Source organism: Podarcis muralis, chromosome 9 (assembly GCF_964188315.1).
Source record: "Podarcis muralis chromosome 9, rPodMur119.hap1.1, whole genome shotgun sequence".
Classification (NCBI taxonomy): domain Eukaryota; kingdom Metazoa; phylum Chordata; class Lepidosauria; order Squamata; family Lacertidae; genus Podarcis; species Podarcis muralis.
The window spans coordinates 35362470-35377986 of NC_135663.1; the positions used below are offsets into that span (position 1 = coordinate 35362470).

At 40.0% G+C, this 15517-nt stretch overlaps 1 protein-coding gene across 1 annotated transcript; it reads right to left on the reverse strand.

Moving 5' to 3' along the window:
- Positions 1 to 4047: 4047 nt before the first annotated feature.
- Positions 4048 to 15415, reverse strand: MGARP (mitochondria localized glutamic acid rich protein). Its single transcript, XM_028743833.2, has 4 exons — positions 15013 to 15415; positions 12830 to 12933; positions 9101 to 9206; positions 4048 to 4746 (listed from the first exon to the last, which is right to left on the reverse strand). Exons 1-4 carry the CDS (start codon positions 15089 to 15091, stop codon positions 4505 to 4507), a joined length of 531 nt encoding a protein of 176 aa, XP_028599666.2. The 5' UTR covers positions 15092 to 15415; the 3' UTR covers positions 4048 to 4504.
- Between the last annotated feature and the right edge of the window lie 102 nt (positions 15416 to 15517).

Below are 15517 nucleotides of genomic sequence, written 5' to 3' on the forward strand. Positions count from 1 at the left end.
CTCTGGACACGTTCCAGTTTGTCAGTGTCCTTGAACTGTGGTGCCCAGAACTGGACACAGTACTCCAGGTGAGGTCTGACCAGAGCAGAATAAAGTGGCACTATTACTTCCCTTGATCTAGATGCTATACTCCTATTGATGCAGCCCAGAATTGCATTGGCTTTTTTAGCTGCCGCGTCACACTGTTGGCTCATGTCAAGTTTGTGGTCAACCAAGACTCCTAGATCCTTTTCACATGTACTGCTCTCAAGCCAGGTGTCCCCCATCTTGTATTTGTGCCTCTCATTTTTTTTGCCCAAGTGCAATACTTTACATTTCTCCCTGTTAAAGTTCATCTAGTTTGTTTTGGCCCAGTTCTCTAATCTGTCAAGGTCGTTTTGAAGTGTGATCCTGTCCTCTGGGGTGTCCAAATGAAAGTATAGTATTATGCTTTTATTCAATGATCTTAATCATCTTTCTTGTTTAGATTTACTGTTCTGGTCGCTCTGTGATCAAATTACAGTTTTTAGCTGATTATATCAGTTTTTATTTGCCATTGCGGATTTTTGGTATTTTTTTATATTATGGTAACAATAGTTTTTTTGGAGGGGAGGGTTGGGGTTGTCTTGTGGATTTTTAAATTGTGAGAATTGATTTGGGAACTGTGAAGTTCAAAAGTGGCATATCAATCAATAATTAGAAAAGGAAGGGTTGGTATAGGACAGTTGGAGCACATGTGTACAAGACGTCTGTAGTTTTATTTCCTTATGACAAAGAGCCATAATATTTATCTTCAATAGATTGTTAGTTAACTTTAACATCCATGGCACATGCTTATTTAAAATGCCATAGTTATGACTAAAACTAAAACCCACTGAATGCTCTGACAAATGTTTTTTTTTAAAACTAATAGCAGGACCTTTGTACTGTCAACAGTTGTGTTGCAAAGCATAGCTGCTCTGCCTGCATTTGCCATTGAGCCCTACTCTGCAAATAATCTGAAGAAAGTAGAAGTGCCAAAGTCTAAAATACATAGTAACTAATTGATGTTTGGGATTAACAAAATACATTTCTGTCCATTACAGTTAAGTCTGAGTGGGGATAAAAGTTCAGTATGCAAAATCCTTTTAAATATCTCAATTAAAGACATATGAATCTTCGAGTAAATGGCAATATCAATGCATGCATTTTTCTTTTACTATATTAATGGAAGCAAATTATTAATGCTCCATGAACATTTAAATGTGAATTAAAAGAAAAAAGGAAGCGCAAACAATTAGCAAAGGCATATGGGATGCTTATCAGTCATTACCAAAATGAAATAAGATAACCCTAATTCTCAAGGCAAATGTAGCATGAAAGAAACAATAGCATCTCTGGTGCATTAGACTAACTTAAGAAGGATGCATGTTAAACACATTTAAATTAAGTGTTGCTCTAGAATTCTGAACTGGTTGCTTTTTCTCTGCCTTTGTGTGCCCATCCTCCATATGCAATGGAATTCTACAAAACTGTCTGCTTATATTAAATAGAATGTACCATGGCAGGCTCTAAAGTTTTGTTGTCATCTGCACATACCCCATAAACATTACACACAGACAAGCATTGAAAACTGGACTTGTGACTAAACTTTGTTTCTGGACAAAATTCACTAACACTGTTCAGCTCAACAAATCGGGACCACAAATCACAGCTCAAGGTTGGTTTGTGAATCTCGGGGTACTTTCGTTGCAGTTTGCTGTTAGACAAACTTGATAATAGCATCAATTATAAAAACTCAACTATTATTTAAAAAAAACAACTTTGTGAATGGCAGGTTGTTACATGGTGTCACATGAGTCCAACAGATGCCCAGTTCTGACAACCTCTGATGCTAGACTTGGGTCAGAACCATGCTTGTAGCAGAGGTATCTGCAATTTCTACACTATTCAACAGGCAAGCCAATTTCAAACTGAAAACGGTTAGCCTATTAAAGCTGTGTAGAAGACTGCAATAGATACTGCAAAGTTTCCTCAGGTACCCATATGCATACATTTATAGAACTGCACCCTTTCACTGTGTGACACCATACTAAATATTATCCTGTTACAAAAATAGTTCATTTTTAGCAGATACTGGAATCTGTAGAAACATAATAGACATCAACATAATTCAAGGAAGCACTACAGGTTTCACAAGAATGCAAACAAAATTGTAAAACAACATCCTTTATTAAGAGGTAGGCAAGACACTTTCCCTGTATCATTATTCCATGTGAAAATGATCGTAATTAGGAATTCAGATCTTCAATTCTGTTAATACAAAATATTTCAGTGCAATACTACATTACGACTGTGCTTACTAATTGTTGTTCCAACTGTATGTGTGGGGAAAGGTGCTTCCCCCTCAAAAGTTGAAGTGTTGTAAGGAAAATTTGAGAACCCCTTTATTTTTCAGCTGAAATAAAGCAGCTATATTTCTATCTGATCTCCTAATGTTCTTAAATGAATTTAGCAGTTCCATTTGGAGATACAGTAATGGAAATCACCTATGTTAAAAAACAAAATTAATTTAAGTTTATTGTGCCAACTTGAGTACTTTTACACATTAAAACTGGAATTTCTCCAACTCTGCTTGTGTTTTTCACTTGTATTGCTTATATTTAATTTTATTGCATCTCATTATGTCAGTGTTTTTATCCCATTCTCTTCAGCATCGGAAATAGCAGTGTGTGCACATTATGCACACAGAGCTATTTCTGGGAAGCCAAATCGGCATTCTCGTGAAGCCAGGGGAAAGCCGCAATACAGTAGCAGACAATTATTTCCATCTATAAGGTCTGGAGTTCAGCTGGCTTGCCCCGTTCACAGCATTTCAAGCTTCATGGCTGTGGAAAACTTGACATCCCAGTTAGTTATTGATAAACAAAACTAAGCTAGCTAGATAAATATAATGCAGTTATTTACATAAAATGGGACAGTTATGTTGCAAGAATGTAAAAAGTCCCAAACAGAATTGGAAGTTTGATTGGGAATTTCTACCACAGGAAGGTTGTGGTGGTTTTTTTTTAAATAAAAAATGTAATTTATGTATTGCATTTGTATCCCACCCTTTTCTCCAAGGCGCTCTAGGTGGCATACATGGTTCTCCCCCTCCCCATTTAATCCCCCCAACAATCACCCTGTGAAGTAGGTTAGGCTGAGAGGCAGTAGCTGGCCCAAGGTCACCCAGTGTGCTTCATAGCCAAGTGGGGATTTAAATCCTTCTCCTCTAAGCTCCACCCATTCCAATTCTTTCTGCGGTCTCCCAAGCCAATTTCCATACCCTTCCAGAGGACCCCTAAAAACCTCCAAAACAGATTTTGGGACTCGGTACAGAGTGCTTTGGGTATTTGCAAAAATCACCTCCCCACCCCCTTCCCTCTGGCAAGAGTGACTTGTCCAAATAAGACTTGCTTTTATAAATTATTTAAGATCAGGTCTTTTTAACTGCAGCATCACCAGCAATGACAAAACTGAACTCACGTTACAAATTACTTAATGATGGATACAAATCAGATGACTAAGGGGTGTGCTGGTACTATAGAGCCGTTCCTAATAAAGGCCTATGTTTTATTCATCTAGTTTTTACCAGTTTAATACTGAAGGCATTATCTGTGATTAAGAGAATGCTGAGCAGTGTCAGGTTCCACTGTCCACTACATAAGACAAAGAGTTGCAAGTAAATATATTTCCATGGCCAGCAATGAAACAGAGCCTAGAATGCGTTCATGTTACTCACTTCCTGGATTGCAGCCATCAAAATTATTTTGGAATGGTCTTATTTGGTCATTGTTTTTAGGGCTAATCAGAAATCACATTCTCATTCTTTGCATAATGAAGGCTGAAAAGCAGTCAAAATTATAGGTGGTATTCTCTGCTTGTCTCTACTCAGAGTAGAAACATTGATGTTAATGGACATGTTTAACTTGGGTTCATTCGTTTCAAAGTATCTACTCTGAGTGAGAGAAGCATTGAATACAACGCTCCAAATAATGGATTTTTTTGGAAATACGCCAAAAATAATAATAATGTTGTTGGTTTTTTAAAAAAAAAATATTCAGAAAGGAAATGGATTTGGCAGCAGAAGAAAACCACACAAGATTTTGTAATAGTAAATATATTTCTAATGGGCCAAAATGCCTCTCTACGCATCTTACAGCTTGTGCATTTAGGAGGGAAAGAGCACACTGAACTGCACTCAATTCTATTTATAACACACTCTCTAGGCATGTTCAGCTATTTCTTCTGGACAAAACCAGGAGCCTTCTACCACAAATGGCAAATTAGGGCTCCTTCTTCCAGAAATATTTTGCAACAAACTACCTAAAATAAGTTGGATGAATTAAAGTTGGAAACTGCAGCTGAAATCACATCTCATTTATATTAAAATTTAATTAAGGTTTTAAAATACAAGTTTATTCCGTGTGGAATACTATGTTAACGCGAGCAAAGCAGTGCTTCCTGTGACACAAGGTAAAATGCCTACAGATTTCCATTTGTAATGTTAACCTTGCGTTTGGGCTGCCTCTGAGCTGGAAGGAGCATCCTGCTCTTCTTGCACACCAGAGGATGCCTCCTCAACAGGCGATTCGTCTTCTCTCTGTGCTTCTGCTGATTCTGTGTGCTTTTCATTTTGCACTTCGGATTCACCAGTAGTTACTGCTGCAGTCTCTTCTTCAACTGCATCCTTTACTTCTTCACTTGCATCAGTAGTTTCGTTTGCTTCTGTTTCATCGTTTTCTAAGGCTTCATTTAACATAAGAGAAATCATGAAGCACAAACATGCGATGTGAAACAGGTTAGCCTGTTACCTTGTTAATATGTGGAAAGAATATATAGCATGAAGCAAAGGATTACTATGAAATACATAACAAAACAAACAGAAACATGCTACGATAACAGAATTATAAATGTACAGCAGTTAAAGACTGCAGCCATTGGGAGGGAAATGGCAAGGATGCCATTGAAAAGAGGCTCAGTTCATGTTCATATTATATGTTTAATATATCAATGATATTATTAAAGCCAAACTTAATAGGTTGCTATTAACCTTAATAGGCTGCTATGTTTAGAAGCTGCTGCGGAGCATAGCATCATGCTATAGAGCTGCAAATTAAGAAACAACAAAAACAAATCTGCTCAGGCCACAGGTCAAACTATACTATCACCTGGATGAAAGAGCAGTTTGTGTATGCAGGAACAGTACTGTCATACTTGAAGTCCTGAAATGCAATGAATTCTCTGTCCTTTTCACCTGGAGGAAACGGCTCTGCACATTCCTTCTGAAGTAGACCGCGAGCCAACCACTTTGAGGGTTTTTGTTTTTTTACAAGCAAGCGGTATAGAAATAAGAAATAAATTGTAGGTTTGATGTGAATGTTTAAACTGCTGCAAACGTCAAAAGTACCAAAATGCAGGAATAAGACAAAAATGCAGGAATCAGACAAGTGCTATTTGTGAGCCCAGCTTTCCCCTGTTCATGAATTGCGATTCCATTATTATCCGTCTTTTTTCAATAAATGCTGAAGTCCACTGAAACAGAAATGCATGCCCCAGCCTAGAAACCAGAGGACATGTTTTCAAACTGGGATTGTAACATTCTAGGTAAGAAGGCGTGCAAATGAAGATGTAATTGAACAGGCACAGCACCACACAGATGAGAACAGTGACCCACAAGCTTTGTTAGCTGACAGACAGCAGCCCAACTGCAAACAAAGCTGAGGAGAAATTAACAGACAATGACATGCAAAGATAGGTATGTGAACAAAGGGAGAGAGACACTGTCAGGTTTAATAATGATTGGCTACAAAGAATATAATTAATTATTTGATGTGATCAAAACATCCAAATATTATCTAAGTTTGTACTGAGAAGTAGGTATTTCATTTAACTTTGATAGTAACATGAATAGGGACAATTATTTTAAGTTTTTGGTTTACGTCACATCATTCTCTTATGTACTGGTATAGCAATGTGTTTTTAAGACTTGAATAAACTGACTTTTTAAAAGATCCAACTCATTTTTTTCCTGCTAAAACAGAGACCATACTACCCAACTGTGTCTCTCTATGGGATATAACAAATTTCTAGAAAACTAACCTGTTCACACAAAACACAGATTGACAAGCAAGATAAGTGTTCAGGACCCTTTATTGGACAGTCAATTACAAGTGTATTAATTCAAAACAGCCAGTGTCTTAAGAGTGCCAAGTTATCTTCTATAGGATGTATTTAAGTTGTGTCTTGGCCTTGAAAAGATATAATTATTGGGGAGTATTCTCACAAAAATGGAGTTCTATAAGATGGTTTTCTCAAGTTTGGCTGCGAAGTATACAACGATGGACTGTCCTTAAAAAAATTAATTCCTCGGTTTTGGAAAGATTTCCTTTGTATTTTATTCTGAAAGTGTAAAAGCAGAGGAACAATTAGAAAGATTTAAATACAACCTTTCTAGTGCAAGAAAGATTAATACAGCAAAGGAGATCAGAAACAAGATTAAGAGAAGGAAACAGAAATTGGAACAAGAAACTGCATGAACACACTCAGAAAATTGCAAAAACTGGAAAGTTAGCATACACTATAAACACCATTTTGGAATTTTGCAGGTTATTTCTATTAACATTTCCCCATTCAGTTCAATGTCAAAGAGCTGCTTCATGACAAAAAATCATGGGTTTGCCTTTGAGTGCACACCTAACAGGAAGCTTCGGCATGCAGTATTTTTTCTGTGATACCCATGTTTGTCACATACATTTTACAATTTTGAGTGTACACTTAACACATTATAGGTGTACAGCTGAAAATATATTACGTGTGAAGTAGCCTAAAGTCTTCTGCTGAGAGGTTAGAGGTTTTGTCTATTTTTTTTAGTAAAGTATAGAACAAGTTATGGGTTTTCCAAATCATAGGTGAATTTGAAAGGCATCACAATATTTAAAAACTTGCGGGAAATCTAATGCTTGCTTTTCTGAATGTTTCATTTGTTAAAGATAATTTAAGCATACAATTTAGATGGAGGAAAGGTCATTTATGAAAGGCAATAAAGGGCCAGGGAAGGAAGAATATCTAATACCTTGCATTCTTCTCATGACAAGGCACATGAAAAGAAGGCAGAAAGACAAGAAGAGAGAAAAATAGCATGTAACGTATGAATTAATGGTTTTCAAAACCCAAACGTATTACTCAATATAAATGTTAAAAAAGGGGGCGGGACAAAAACCAGGTCAGGTAAATGCAATTTGATTGCATTCATTGCATCTAGGTAGGGGAAAGAAAAGCAACTACATGTGTTGGGTGAGATCCAACAGTGCACATTTTTCAGAGAACAGAAACAGTTGCGGGAACAGGTACTCCCTGGAGGGTTTTTGGGGACCCTTCAGAAAAGATTTGAGGTTCACAGGGGGCTGGAGAGAGAAGGAAAGGAAAAAGAAGCGTGCTCATGTAACAGTGGATAGTGCCCAGGTAGTCTGAGGATGCGTTCAGTGGCTGAGCTGATAGTTATTTGTAATGTCTAGCCCTGTAACTGCAATCTTAGGCAGCAATCCTTTGCGTACTTCCCTGGGAATAAGTCTCACTATACACACACAAAACTTATTTCTGAATAAATATGCACAGGAGCAAACTGTTTAGAATTTAACTGTGTTGGAAATACTATTACATTAACTTACTAGGCAACCCTATACATGCCTACTTAAAAATACATCCTATGTAGAGCTTACTCTCAGGAAACTGGGTATAGGGTCACAGCCTTCTAAACATTCCTTCATCCCTAAGATGAAACAGCTTCCATCAAAGAAACAGATCCTAACTCGTGGACTATTCAGTGAGATTAATTAATAGAATTTCACATTTCTATATACTCAGCAGCACTATCTTAATGATCCTTTGGTATGAACTGTATGAGTGAAAACATGTCGGTTCATTCCTGAGTTAAGCCACAGTTCAAACTGAGTTCCATCTATATACCTTCTTAGTTATTTCATACTGAAATATTTTCATTTATTTAAAATATTAAGCAAATTATAGACATAAAAGCAGTCATTTCAGGAAGCCATTTGGCAGTGCTCATTTAGTTATAATAAGCAGTACTAGAGAACAATTCCCTGGGTTTTGTGTATAGAATTTCCCCCATCAATGACTTAGCTGAGCTCTATACAGTGGTGCCCCGCAAGACGAAAAACTCGCTAGACGAAAGGGTTTTCCGTTTTTTGAGTCGTTCCGCAAGACGAATTTCCCTATGGGCTTGCTTCGCAAGATGAAACGTCTTGCGAGTTTGTTTCCTTTTTCTTAAAGCCGCTAATAGCCGTGCTTCGCAAGACGAAAAAACCGCAAGACGAAGAGACTCGCGGAACGGATTAATTTCGTCTTGCGAGGCACCACTGTATTCAGAGTTTTCTGAAATTCCTGAGCCATCAAGCTGCTGACTGACTGGAATTATGATCTCAAACAAAACCACTTTTGTAATTTTAGTTATATGAGTTCTGTAATTAGTTATCTTTCACTAAATGTTCAACCTTCAGCGCTTTATATTTTTTCTCTGTGATGCCTAATGAAATCCTTAAAAAAAAAAAAAAAACCCAATCCCAGACTATGTGTTACATGAACTGAATCACTTTCAGGAATGTCTTTGCATTTTATTTGCAACAAAATGATCAAATGTATCTGAGCAAACTAACAATCATGGGTGTAGCCAAGTGCGGCAGCTGCTCACCCCCAAATCATGTAAATCAATAAAAATACTTAACTAACTGAAGTTCTTGGGGCCCCCAACATAAAGTCCGCCCCCCTAACATAAATCCTTGCTATGCCCATGGTAACAGTAGCAATGTATGCATACGTAGCATATAAACCTTGCAACCAATAATATTCTAGACCTAGGAGCCATTAAATTAGAACCATTGTAGTCCTGTCAAAAATAATTAAATTAAACAGAACTCTGATACATAGTCATGTAAAGTCTAACATAAAGTTCAACAGATTAGCAGCTTCTATATTTCCACCCCCCTACTCCTGTCTTTGCTGTTTTAAAAAACAAAACAAAATGCCCTTAAGACAGTTAACATTGAAGTATCATTTGTAAATGCATAAATTCTCAACTTACACTGAGGAGGCCACGGTTTTGGTTTCCATTCTGCTACAGTTCTTTGCTGCATATCACTGATACGTTCGTTGTACCTGGATTTGTCAGAAGTAACCGTTCTGTAGGCCTAAAAATAATAATTGCACTTATCTCCATATGCCAAGACAGTGTTCTTTGCTTTTCCTATTAATTTTTATAGTTCGCAAAAATAATACATATCATCAAGGGGGGAAATGAACCAAATGCCGCATAATCTGTAGCTCCACCCACTTCCATTTAGGGAATGCTTGTAGTGTCAGAACATGGGATAGGAAAAAAACAAACCAATATTCCATACAAAACTATTCTCATAAAGTTCAAGTTGGGGGAAAAACAATTGTGACATAATTGACCAAGGAACAAGTGGGGGAAATGACTAAATAGCACTCCAGATTATAATGTGGAGGTGGATTTCTACCACTTTCTTTGTACTTATAAATATAATAGAGTTGCACCAATCAATGAAGAATGTGTTTTTCTTATATTCCATGTAAGACTCTCAGCTTTTACTAACTTTTCCATAAATGCAATAAATGCAAAACAAAAACACTGTGCTACAAATAATCCAGCATGTCAACTTTTAGATCTTTCTAGTGCTTACTCCAAGGCTAGTTTCTAAAGGGGCTCTTAGGCACATGGAAACACTGTTGTGCGTATATTTATTTTTGGCATGAATTTTTGGCAGTCTCCAAATAACTCATACTCTGATTTGCTCCTCTCTACTAGATAAAGTGTCCTTTTTTTACTAGTTGGCTTCTTGCACTGCATTAAAGTCACTTTCCAAGGTCTCCCAAATTCCAGGATTTGCATGATAATGGGGGGGGGGGGGTTGAGTAAAATGTATAGAGATCACAGTGAGTATTTTTATACATAGGCTAGCCTTTTTAATGAAGAGGGTCAGATTAAACATTAACGATCAAACGTAATAGCCAGAAGCCACTGCAAACCAGGAATAAAATAAGAACAAGCACAGATCATAAATAAAGACTAATAAAACATATAAACTCTATCACCAAAATACAGTATATGAATATATGTATACAAACACAGGAATGTTAATAATTTTCCTTTAATAGGTTAAAATGAGAGATAAAAATATATAAATTAACCTGTAACACCCTGTTCTAGCTTTATAAAGATTATATAAAAGTATTTAAGGTTTGATTAAAACCCTCTTCAGAATATTAAAATCAGATGAAATGATCTATTAATTAGAGTCAGAGTCAAAGTTCTATTAAGAGCGACAACACATTGACCTGGCTTGCATATCACGCTAAGCCAAGCCATAGCTTAGCAAAAATGTATAAGCTCTCAGGCAGCAGCTGCTTGTTTTGCTGCTGCACTCAGCTAAGCGATGGTTTTGTATGTTATATGAGCCTGGGGCCTCTTGGGCACCTGGGGCGGCACACCCAGGAGCGGGGTGAACTGCCCATGGGGGTGGGACGGGGGGCACAGTGCCCATAGGGAGGGATGGGATGGGCAGCACCCATAGGGACAGGACAGGCACATGGCACCCATAGAGAAGGGACGGGGCACGTGGCGCCCATAGGAACGGGGGGGTGTGCCGCGGGGCCTCAGCCACCCTACAGCTGGGGGGGGGGAGGCAGTGGGCAGACAGCGTGGAGTCTGTGGGCGCCAGAGACGTGTGGCTCGGGTGCACTGCAGACCCCACAGTGAGTGCCGCCTGCCATTTTGTCACCCCCCTCAGTGGCGACACCTGAGGTGCACCTACCGCACCCCCTGGCTATGCCCCTGAACCTGGGCTCATGAGTTAGCTCTGTGGACAAACCATGAACTAGTGGACAATCCTTGCTTTCAGTTCATGGTTAATCTACAGCCAGCTAACCCACGGACCTGAGCTCATGGCATACTAAACTGAGTCTAACTCCTCTTGTCTCTGAGTTTTATTGGCGTAACTCAGAAGATAAGCCATTTTTGGCTTACAACAAGTGCAGCACAACAGCAGAATGATGGGCGAGGATCTCCTCTCCGAAAGCTTGCACATTTTCACTAAGCCATGGTTACTACATTAAAGGTAAGGTTAAGGCAATGTAAGACTGTTTTTGTATTTTATTTTCTGTTTGCTTAAACAGGTAGAAATGTTATAGTATAACCTTACAAAAAGTTTTATGGCATATCTTCTACTATTTATTTAGCCAACGTTTATGATAACATTTTGACGACTAGTGTTATTTTTGTAATAAAACTTATGACAGCAATAAACAATAGTTAAACAAGCACTACTATTCAAACGTATATTACTTAGAAATAAGCTCTATTGATATCATTTCCAAGTTCTGAAAATCAAAGCCGAAATGTGTAGCAACTAATGAAGATTAGACAAAGACAACTGAATGCTCGATTCAGCTGGTTAATCTCCTAGGTACTAGTTAGAAGAGATGAATAACATATTCTCTCTCTCTCTCTCTCTCTCTCTCTCTCTCTCTCTCTCTCTCTCTGTGTGTGTGTGTGTGTGTGTGTGTGTGTTTAAATATTAAAATATTGCATTCCTGAGTTGTGGGAAGTAGTACAAAGCTCATTTCCTTTGGTTGGAAGAATGTTTTGATGTCCATTTACTACATTTACATATTGAGAAGGTAGAACAGGTAGAATCAGTCAGTAGGAACAATCAGTGTAAGCATCAAACTATACATGACAATGAGTTCATGCAGCCTTTCCCCCATGATATTGTTATGTAGGTTTGTTTTGTTACACAATCCATAGCTATGGATGATACAATCTTAAGTTAAATAGCTGCATGGGACTGGGGAGCATAACTGTCCCCAGCACCAACATACATACTTGAGACTGCAGGCTCTTTGAATTCATCATATTGATCAAACAAACTTTACAATTATTATTATTTCTAATGCCCATCTTTGACACGAAGACTATACTAGAACTGCCACTGACATTTGCTTCCAATTTCCAAGAAAACTTTTATTGGAAAACTATCCTAAAACCCATCTATTGCTGTGTATAATCACCTTGACATTTAGGATATGTCTAATATTAACTTTAAGTTGTCATACAAGAAGGATTTACTTCTAGTAAATGTGCATAGCCTTGGCCTGTAGTTCTAGTATTTTCTTTCTGGGTAAATCTAGTTTTGCAGTCTGCTTTGACAGGAAAATGTGCATTAATATTACTGTATTATAGCAATAAGCAGAAACAAGTCACCCAACCCCAGTTAAGACTCCAGCTTTAGTGGTTTATCATCAAAAAGTTATTTTGGAATGGAGCACTCTCACAATCATTACTTATTTTTTCCCTTCAAATTTAGACATAAATTTAATCCATAAAATAAGAGGTGAGCGACTTGTTGCCTCTCCCCATTTATTGTTGAACTCCAGTTCCCATCAATTCCAGCCATCATGGTCAGTGATCAGGTATGATGGGAGTTATAGTTCAGCAATATCTGGAAGGCTGTAAATTCCCACCTCTGCCGTAAAATGTTGGATTAAACACTTGACTTTTGCAACACAACCCAATGCACGTCTACCCAAATCCCATTAGTTCAATGGGGATTATTTCTAGGTAAGCAGGTATGTATAGGATTTTGGTCTCAAAGTCAGCAGCTTGCTACCAGAAAACATTGTAAGCAAAGTTCCAACTTAAATTTTGGTTTGACTACATTATCATTTCTCTATCCTGTTGAGAAGATTGAGAGTTTTTGGACAGTGTAAACAGATGTGTAAAGAAAGCACTCACTAAAAAACCTCCTGCTGCAGCAGCACCAGCAACGAGCAGATAATAAATAAAGTTCTCCCCAGAAGATCCAGGAACGCTTCCAGATGACATCTGGCGGAAAGGTGCTTCAAAAACGAAAGCTATAATATTAGTGATAATACTAAAAACACAAAACAAAACAGTAAGCTCAACATGCTGTAATTGAGATAATCTAGAAATCTTTTTAAAGAAATGTATCAGCTACAAATCTCATAATGTAAGATAAAGACAGGATCAATAGTTCTTTCGATCATACAAATCCACTGTTGCACTTAGCATTTTCATAAGTTATTGGTAATAGATCAAACCGACCTATTAACAGGAGAAGCAGTTGTTAACGCTGTCCAGAGCCTTTCCTAATCCTACCTGGAGACACTGAGGTCTTCAGCATGCAAAACATGTACTCTACCACTGAGCTAGTCTTTCCCCATAACAACAACATGGTGCCCTTTCACATAAGAAGGTGAATCCCAGGAAAAGATTCTGCACCTGATGAATGGCACAGAGTAACCAGGTAATACAAAGTGGAAATATAATTTTAAGACATTCTTAATGTGGACTTGAATATGCTGACCAGAATGAAGTTTAAGCCAGGTGTTCATTTGTTTTTTGAATGGGGCATGATAAATCAGTTGGTTAGAGCATGGTGCTGAGAACACCAAGGTTGCAGGTTTGATCCCCGTATGGGATAGCTGCATATTCCTATGTCGCAGAGGGTTGAATTAGATGATCCTCAGGTTCTCTTCCAATTCTATTATTCTATGATAACGCAAATGTTTTTAAAAGGATGGACATGGATTTTTCTCCCTTGCTCCAAAGAGTTTCTCTAGTCTAACCATCTTGTCTTGGAATTAATAATGTAAGATACCTGAGGGCCTCATCACACAGTCCGTACCGCAATGCCCCATATAAGCACTCCTGTAGTGTTTTTTCAATCAATATATGATGCAGATGTAAACTACATGGTTTTGGGAGAATTGTGGCATCTTCTTTCAAGACAGAACTTCTGCTACTGCATTCCTACATTACACAAGTCACACTATTATATAACTAGGAAAAATGCACAGTCATGTGGAATATGGCCATACACTCCTATTTGATGTCAGTAATGGGGCTACAACCTTCCCCTATCCCACTGCCCAGGCCATTTCTTAACATGTGTATAGCATTTTAAGTATATGCTTGTCAAACCTAATAAACAAACAATGGAAGCACCAATCTGACTCTTGCCAATTTACAAAACTTTCAGGGAAGAAATCATACTGCTTGGACAAAATATCCTCAAACACAGTCATCTGTCCCACTGACACCCTCGGCATTAAAGAGCAGTGTGGCTACCTCACCTGCAGCACAGCTAATCCGAATCCATCCCCTGAGGGCAAAACAGACTACTAGACATAGATATGGGCTATTTTAACCAGTGTACAGTGCTTAACTAGCAGGATCCATCTTTCTAACCTAGAAAGGCCCAGATCGATCCTCGCGGATAAGAACGTAGACTGTGCAGATAGAGGACGGATTATTTTAGGAGCAGAATCAGCAAGTTCTCGCCAGTCTGTGCTACCTCAGCCACATTCACATGCCCAAAAAGAAGGGAAAGCACCAGCCCTTTATTAATTTTTTTTTTCGGACTCTCCCTCCCCAACACCCTGCGCCGTTTTCTCTCCCTTCAGCCTGAATTTCTGTCAGCTGCTTACACACTGGCCAGGGGTGGGGGGAGTGATTCTGGTTGTCATCTTTTCCCCTCCGGTAAACAGTCCCACCCTGTTCTCCACTAGTCCAAATAACTTCGGAGGGGAAACAGTAAAACACAAGAGGCTCTGGTGGCTTTCTTTTTCCCCCACCCCGGGCTTAAGAGCCTCCTGGGTCTCGCCGGCGCCGAGGGGCTGGGCGAACGCGAAGCGGCTCTCCTGAGCGCCAGGAGCCGCGTCCTCTCGGCTCCCCTCCATTGCCTCAGCGCCGTGACCTTCGGGTCTCCTTTCCCAGGCAGCCAACGCAAATACCGGCGCCCTCAACCTCTGCGCGCCCTCCTCGCCCAGCAGAGCCACGCAGCTCGTCACCAGCCCCCGCTCCTCGCCTTGGCGTGCCTCGGGGGGGGGGGGCTTTTTCGACGGCGCAGCCACGCGCGCGACCCCTCCGCCCCCTTTCCCCCTCCCCAAACTCACCGTGTCCGCGGACGAAGGGGGCAGCCCCTTGCGTGAGGCGGCGGGCCAGAGGGCGCCACGCGAAGCTGCAGAGGTGCATGGTGGTGGTGGTAGTGGTGGTGGCGGCAGCAGCAGCAGCAGCGCAGAGTGGGCTGCCGCGCAAGGCTTGCCTGGAGAGCTTCTCCTGTTCGGACAAGAGTGACAGGCGGAGACGCGGGAGAGACGGGGAAGAGCGAGGCGGCGACGAAAGGCGAAACTTCGGCCAATCCAAGCGCGCGCGGCTCCGCCCTGCCTGCCTGCCTGCGTGCGTGCGCTCAGCTTGCCCTGCGGCTCGCTTCAAAGCGGTAGCCTTTCCGTGCTGGCCTGGCCCCCAGGGCGGTGGGGACCTGCGAGGGGGCGGGAGCCTTCCCCGCTGCCCCCTCACCTTCAGCGGAACAGCCTCGACTAGGACGACAAGAAGGGCCTGCAGAACTGGGAAAGTGGGAGGTGCTGGAATGTGTCTGCTGCAGGAGGCTTTTGCCCGACG